Here is an 8,108-nt window from a genome sequence, read left to right as displayed (position 1 = left end):
TCAGATGGTCTCTTGCAAAAAATTTCCTTGAAATATTAAAATAAGCTTCAGTCTGCAGTTCATATTCACTGATGGTGAATTTTTCCCGATATTGCTTTAGCTGTGAAGATAAATCTAATCAGTGTTAAACATAAATGTTTACAGTCATTTCCGAGGGACTTTAATGTTGTCAGGTCACATTTTGGATGCTGTTACACCATGGCCAAACCAATCCACCATTTCCACAATCAAATCAAACGAAACACACCCACAAGGTGTTTTCTTTTTAAACATAGAAAAACAATTCACAACAGAACTCACATCTATATAAATTACTACAGCAAACACAAAACATCTTAAATATAGCTCTGCAAATATTTCTTTTTCACGTCATTTTTAAAAAATAAAAACTGTCCTAACTCTGATTTCCTCATGTTGCAGTCAGATGCATTAAAATACAGTGAAATCACTGCAGACCTTATTTTCTCCCTTTGGCATGCTGTCCCCTGCTGGTCATCATTATACAACACAGCACAACAAATGGGCAAGAAAGAGGACTTCATTCCTAACCAGGAACATACTGTTAACTTGTTTACACCCCCCCCCCCCCCTTTTTGTTTTTTTTACCTGTAGCTAATTTCAAACAGTAATGTCAGTGTTAGATTTCTGTCCTATGACTAACATTACATAACATATTGCTACTATCATGACCTTTTCATACTGAAATGATTATAGTTCTATTAATCACAGCTTTCCACCTTTGTAATGACTCGTTCACAAACTATATCGCTCATTATAAGGTGACTTGCCTCACACAGGAACATATATGTGCTTCACTGCTTGAAACGTACAAGACACATAAGAGTTGAATTATAAACGATACCACAGACAGCTTGAGGGACAAAAAACAAAAAAATACAGAACAGACACAAAACAAAAGCAAGTAATTAAAAGAGGAGGTAAAAGACACCGTGAAGGACATTTTAAAGGCCATTGTCACATTATAAGGCTGAACTTTGTAGCACAGATTGAGGAAGAAAAAAATATATTATCTACAGATGTTCCTATTAACCCTATTGCTAAATAGACAGAAGCCACAGTGATGGAGAATTCAGACAACCTTGGCACTCATGTACTACCAGGTACCTAAGCACTTTGTTCGTTTGAAACATTACATCGACCAGCTGCTTTTAGATCAGCAGTAGAGATGAATGTTTATATGTGGAAAGAAGCACTGGCACCATGACAGCCCTCCAAAAAGTGTGAAAGAAGCTATAATAAGGCCATCAGGGAGGAGGATTCGCGCTCATTCAAATCCAGTTCAAAAGTGTCACTGTTCAGAGTGATCATGGAGTCAGTTTAACACTTCTGCTGATATTAAATGATCTGTAGTTCAGTCTGTCTGTGTTGAATGGATTTAACAATAATGTTTGTATCTCTGGGTATTACTGAGTGGTTGTGCGAGTACGATAGATAGAATTGACAGTCCTACACAGTGCTGGGGAGCGAACTGGGTGTGTATGTGCCTCTTGGAGCATTTCACAAAAAGGCAGAAACAGCTGAAGAAGCACAAACACACAGACACACAAAAACAAACAGACACACACAAAGCTGTTCAGTTATCCAGTAAAAGTAAAGCTTTAAGCAAAAGCGTGTGGTGTAGCAGCACTCTGTAGCCAGGTGATTTAGAACTTTGTGGGTGAATTACCGTACCGGTGTAATCACTAGCGTATACCACCATTCTACTAACACCCCAAGGTCAGGCAAGATCCGGCTTCAGGAGGTGGAGACATCTCACTGTTTCAAGCTGGAGAACCGTGTTCTTAATTGGTGCATTTCTGCACGTGCTGCCCATCGTCTCATGGGTTAGGGTTTAACAGGAGGTAAGGGTCCATTTAAACAAGGGAAAAATGCAAATCTAAGGCTTTTTTTTTTTGCTCTAAACATCTGGATGACTGAAAGCTGCCCACACACATTAGCAAAACTCATACACACCACACACGTGTTTAAAACAAATAAATCAGACTGCAAACAAGTAAAAAATACCAAAATAGAACAAATAATAGAAGCAAATTCCATTTAGTCTTTTTTTTTTTTTTTTTTACGAGTCTGTAGCAGGGCACCGTCCATAACCTTTGTATACTCTGCTTCATTGCACTGTACCCAAGCATTCAGTCTTCAGTGCTTTTTTTTTTTTTTGGGTTGCCAGTTATAACCATCACCTCTGTGCTCCTATTTTTAGCTGAATGCCCTCGGCATCCCAGACTCAGTCCGTACCGGTTCCTCCTCTTTAGTGGCCGTCAGCCTTCATTTTTACCCCCAGTGTTGTAGAGGACCGCGAGTTCCTCTCTCACAGCCTAATCGCTAGAGGCACAGTTAAACACGAGTAGCGAGTAAGTCGGCAAGACCTAACATAGAGAGAGGCTATAAGAGAGAGCAACATAAATGGTTTTTAAACAGAGGCTGTCTGATACGATACAATTACAAACACAAACTCACATACACGTCACAGAGGCAGGATTACAGAATGTTTACACTTAAGGACTAATGGGATGACGGGCGTTGTCTGTGAAACTAATGGTACATACTGTGATGCTGGTATGACGATGATCTGCTCAATGCATAGATCAGAATGTCACTAAACCATGACTGCGGTGCCTCGTTTGTTACTTGGCGAAAGAGAAGACTCAGCTCAGCGGTGAATGTCTAGATTTCTGCTTTACTACAAATAGAAAGATCTGCTCAGGAAAAAAAAATAACTGAGGCAAATAAAAACAAGATAATCTATTCTTGAGAAAGAGAATAGCTATCTCCTCTCCCAGTGAGTTCTACAGGAAGTACCATGTGCATAAGCTGCAGTGCGTCAGGAGAAAAAGGGCTTCAGAACATTGATCCGCTGACTGTTTTATGGAGACGTGTGAAACTTGAGGCCAACTTAGGACTGACTTTGAAGGGATAATTGCAGGAGGCAGTCACTGAAAGAGAGAGGAGTGTCCCAGCTGTGGAGCAGCTGTGTGAGTGTGTTTCGACCCTCAGCAGTCCAGGGGCACTAGGAAACAGCGCCTGCAGTCCACAGCTTTGGCGCTGGGTGGCTGAGCTCTCTTCCTCCTCAGCTCCTCTCGACCCATGGAGCTGCTCAGCTTGGCACAGGCAGCCTTGTACCTTTTGTCAAAAGCAGCTGGAGTGCAGGGGGGACACAATAAATATGACACAAGTAGATATTATATCGCTGTTCTCATGTTCTTATGTAATGTTTTGTGTCTACTTACCAACATGGTCTTTGCCCATAGCAGCTAATGTAAGAAACAGAAATTCCCTGTACAAGCTCCTATTAAAGGCAAGATAGAAAAAGTGGGTTACATGTTTCAATTTGCCCCCAGCAACTTTCAAGTCTGTATCTGAAAGTTTTAACGATTTCATTCCCTTCAAGTAAATTATAAATATTTTATCTGGGCTATGGTGACTGTTCAGCATAGTGTGTTTGTTGACCAGCAATTTTCTCTGATGATTATTGAAAGATTACTGATATATAGGTTTTAGCTGTTTAATCACACAGCATACTCTTATCCCTATATTTGCTCACATCAAACTGTTTTCCTCACCTCTGTGTCCGAGGAGTGCCTGGCTGCTTGCCAATGGTGTCCAGGAAGAACGTGATGGCCTTGTGTACCTCATTCATACCGACACAGCGCAGGACTTCCTCCAGAAAGCTCAGTGAGAAGGGGTGGTTGTGTCTGCGCCAACCATAGTTACGCATAGGGACTCCACCTGACAAAACAGAGGCAGCAAAACAGTTTGACATTATCGCTTTACGGAGAGGGACAATCTTTTATCTTGCATGCCGACCGATTCTCAAAGAGTCCTTATTTTTTCAGCTCGAAATCCTGTTCACTTTTCTGTCTACTCAAGCACTCTTGAGCACAGACACAACGGCAAAATGCAATCTTCCTGAGTTCAAGTGCGGGATTATAAATCCTGCCCCATTTTATATTACCCAGTTTTGTGGCAGCATGCTATTTATGATGCCAAGTGTCAATACAAATGGGCTACTTTGCCCAAATACTTTGCTTTAAATGCAACATAATGAACTGCTTTCAGTTCAGTTTTAACAACAACAAAAAAGGAACTGGATTTTTGCTAATACATGAGGATATTGGCCAATACAAACACTATGTGTCCCAGAGTGAGCGAATGCAATCAAGGGCATGATGTAACATGTTGAAAAATGCAGCTGTGCCAGTCAGCCAGTTCCTTCTATCACTATAGACATAACAACTTCTATATCATTACCAAAATGTGTCCAAATGAGCTTGTGATGTAAAGATGAAAAAAACATAACAGCAGATGTAACAAGGCACACACATCAGCATACACAATTATACCTCCTAATAATGAATAAATGTGTTTTTAACCCTATCACTAACAACTTCATCTTGGAGCTAAAAAGATAAAATTGTGTTTAAAAATCTATTTAAAAATTGAAGGAGTTGAAGTTCGGTGTGTTTTTTCTTTGCATGAATGCAATTCTTCTTACTGTGCATTCTCCAGATCATATAGAGTGGAGGCCAGTAATCCGTATCAGGCGTCAGGATATCCCACAGTAACCTCACCCTTACTGAAGTGCTCTCGAGGCTCTGGAACACAAGACATCAACGTTACACAATTTGATCTACTTTGTACCTTTGTAATAGCCAGTGTTGAATATGTGTTTCACTGGTACCTGTGAAATCTGTGACGCTAGCGGAGAGGCCCGCACCAGTTGCAGCAGATTGCTGGGGAGACCAAGGCGAGTGAAGTACCACACCAGATTCCAGAAAAGGATGGAGTGGCTGTCCAGTAACTGCACCTGAGAGAGAACGCTCTCTCCTTCGTTCTCCAAAAGACTTTCCAGCTCCTTACGCAAGACCAGAGGGCTCAGGTATGCCACTGTTACCTGAGGCGTACCACCCAAAGATGAGCTCTGAAAACACATGGTATCAATTAACTGCAATTCACTAGCTGAAACTGACATTTTTTAAAAGCAGATGAAGTTACAGAATTCTTACTAGAGTATTACTGCTGTTCTCAGAGTATGTGCTGGTCTCTGAACTAGAGTCATGCTCGGTCACACCGTTATACAGATGTTGCAGAAAGCCATCTTGACCACTAGGGGGCCTCGCCGCACTTTCCACCTCATCCCCTATGTTCCAGTTACAGTGATACTGACTGCTTTCAAGTTTAAATGATCACATAGATGTATAGAAAGAAATAGATAAGAAAAGCTTTAGTGAACAATTATAATGAAACCGTAATCCTGCATACATCCTCATTTTCTTGAAATCTATTTTTCAGATTTATGGCAAATGTTGTGAAACAGTTAAAAAGTGATTAAATCAGCACAAAACATTTTTCAAAATGTGCTAGCAGTGTGGAGAACGTTCCCATTATTAAGCATTTCCATAAATCACTTGGTGGATGCACGACAGATTTTGTCCTCAATACAATTACGATGGCGTACAAATAAAACGAATAAAAAGTCAAAGATTAGTCTGATAACCATAATGCTTTTTTCATAATGACTGGGGGAAAAAATGCTGGTTTATTTTATGACGTTTCTGTTTCCATGGATACAGTCATCACATTCAGAATTCAGAAGTGACACAATTTCCAGAACAAAGCTGGCATGTTCAGGAAGTGTTTGTTACCTGCTGACAGTCCCGACGTCACAGATCTCTGCGTTAAGCAGTGGTACGAATGATGCCAAACAAAATGGGCAGCTGGAGTTCAGATTGGAGTCATCTGATGTCCAGCCTGCCATGATCTCTTCATCATAAACCAGTGAGTTACAGCTCCGGCACAGCGTACAGCTCGACATAGACACCTGGGCAAAAAGATAAGGTGAAAACCACCACGGTATTAAGAAGAATATTGATTATTAATCATTTATTTTGAATTTTGAATTGTATCAGTATAACATATCTTTATTTTAAATAATGTATTTTTAGTAAAGTGTTTTTGCATGAACATGCTGACAGTTACTTAACTGGTGGTTTTGTGCGTTCAGGATATGAGTCAGATGTTTCACAAGGAAACCAAGTATAAAATAAACGGAGAAAAATAGAGAAGTGCAAGAAACCTAGGGGTTTTCTCCTTTGTGAAATTACCTCAAGCCCTACCCCTTCCTGTGTAGGATCCCATGACTTCCTGAGTGAAAAACCAGAATTTGGAGGGTCTGACAGGTCAATGTCACTGCCTACAGACAATGAGCTCTGGGGGGGAAAAAAAAGCAAATGACAGTCAGTACTCCCACCTGCTTATGTTACAAAGTCTACCAGCCAGAATGCTTTATATACTTGTATTATACGGTTTATGGTGATTTGACTGATGTAGTCTAATTCTGACCTCAGAGGTGGCATTGTAGAGTCGCTCTTTGGCTTTCAGCAGTGTCTCGGCCACCTGTGATTTGCGAGACTGCCTCTGTTCAGATGATTTGCGTGACGGACCGTTAGTGGCAGGCCGTCGCTCGTCTACACTGGCTGCACGGCGTGATGAGTTTCTATTACGTGTGGGTGTGAGAAGCTGCTGCAGTTTGCCTGCCAGGCCACGACTCGGGGACAGCACGTTATTATAGTTCTCATCTACTGCCTTGCGATTCAGTGTTTCCCGCTGCTCTGTGGATCTGGTGGATGAAAAAAACAAAAAAACAATCTACACCATGGTCTACATTATAATGTAAAAGAATAAATCACAGAGAAATCACAGAGATCAAACGTTATTTGAACAAATGACACAATTAGGAATTATTCGGATGTAAAACTAATATTTTAATAGTGAATAATTAAGATTATCTCCTGATCTGCACATACCTGCCATCTCTCTCTGGCTCGCACCTGCAGTCCGTATCTGTCTCTGCCCACTCTTTGTAAAAGGTGGACAAGCAGACCTCACTGCGCCGCACTCTAACACGATCATCAGGAGGAACTGGGGAGGGTGTAGCCATATCCCGAGGACTGATGGGGGGTTTGCGGGAGGCCGGGTCATCAGTGCTTTTATTTTGTAGCATTGCTTTTCTAGCTAGCTTAGATTCTGTGGGGGAGGGAATATAATCACATTGGTTTAATTAGATCGCAGTCCAACAGCTTCGCTCAAATATACATTTTATTCATCCTCTTTTTGAAATGTTGCACACGTAAAAGGTTTTGCACGTCTTGTTTTAACGTAACACACACATAACGTTTATCAAAAGCATCAGAAATTCATTCTTAATTTACACAGTAAAATTATTTGTTAGGGGCATACTGCAACCCACAGCACAACACACAGCACAGCAAAATCCTATTTCAAACTGTTGCAGCCATGTTTGTCACATCTGTGGCAGGAAAAGCTAGTTTTATATATATGGTTGTAATGATTTTGACAGACTCTGAAATGGTATAAATTTGCAACCCTATTCCGAAAACGTTGGGATGTGGTGTAAAAATGTAAATAAAAACAGAATAGTACCGTAATTTCCGGACTATAAGGACCCATATATAAGCCGCACCCACTTAATTTGACAAAGATTTTTATTTTTAACATAAATAAGCCACACCTGTCTATACTAAAACTAATGAACTTTACACAGGCTTTAATGAAAGACAGTGTCTGTTACATGGTATAACGGGTGAAATATGTTGTGGCTCCTTTAAGAGCAGAGCGGCATTTTGGGAACAGCCTGCCGCAGCATTTTTCCAGTATTACTGCATGTGTGCAAGGCCGAGGAATATGTCCTTATTATTTTCTGATGCTTATTTCTAAGTTTCTTTGACTAACCCGTAACGTTGTTGCCAAGAAAAATAAAAAAGCACGAGTTTTGGAAACCTGTCTGTGCTTATATGATTTCTGTTGTAACTGGAGTTAGCGAGCTATCCCTTCACCCAGACTCAACGTGCTACAACGGCTTGTATCTAAACAGTAGCCTACAAAGAAAGTCATTGTTCGCCGTCTTCCTCCTTCCTTTCACAACTATTTCTCTCAGGAGTTTATCTTTTGGCATCGTCGTGCGTTTAAAAATCACCACCGGTGGAAGTTTTTTCTCCCGATGCCGTGCAGCTCAGAACACAGGTGAAGTGTGTTTTTTCATTTCCGCTCGGAAATTTCATTTGTCTAAT

The 8,108-nt window shown here is 40.7% G+C and overlaps 1 protein-coding gene across 3 annotated transcripts in view; it reads right to left on the bottom strand.

Moving 5' to 3' along the window:
- Window positions 1–137: 137 nt before the first annotated feature.
- The window catches only part of LOC124384308 (DENN domain-containing protein 4B-like), a 31,573-nt gene continuing 23,602 nt past the window's right edge, over window positions 138–8,108 (bottom strand). For 2 of the 3 annotated variants that reach the window (XM_046847046.1, XM_046847044.1), the window contains 10 exons: window positions 6,825–7,044; window positions 6,361–6,637; window positions 6,123–6,227; window positions 5,664–5,839; window positions 5,025–5,187; window positions 4,700–4,939; window positions 4,514–4,613; window positions 3,582–3,747; window positions 3,249–3,307; window positions 138–3,157 (listed from right to left, as the gene is read on the bottom strand). In XM_046847046.1, the coding sequence (XP_046703002.1) occupies window positions 3,012–3,157; window positions 3,249–3,307; window positions 3,582–3,747; window positions 4,514–4,613; window positions 4,700–4,939; window positions 5,025–5,187; window positions 5,664–5,839; window positions 6,123–6,227; window positions 6,361–6,637; window positions 6,825–7,044 (1,652 nt within the window). In that variant the 3' untranslated portion in view covers window positions 138–3,011. The remainder of the gene's footprint in view (window positions 3,158–3,248; window positions 3,308–3,581; window positions 3,748–4,513; window positions 4,614–4,699; window positions 4,940–5,024; window positions 5,188–5,663; window positions 5,840–6,122; window positions 6,228–6,360; window positions 6,638–6,824; window positions 7,045–8,108) is intronic. The other variant, XM_046847045.1, reaches the window with a different exon arrangement.

Source organism: Silurus meridionalis, chromosome 4, assembly GCF_014805685.1.
Source record: "Silurus meridionalis isolate SWU-2019-XX chromosome 4, ASM1480568v1, whole genome shotgun sequence".
Classification (NCBI taxonomy): Eukaryota; Metazoa; Chordata; class Actinopteri; order Siluriformes; family Siluridae; genus Silurus; species Silurus meridionalis.
Note: the sequence above shows the minus strand (reverse complement) of the source record. Positions and strands in the feature narration are given on the sequence as shown.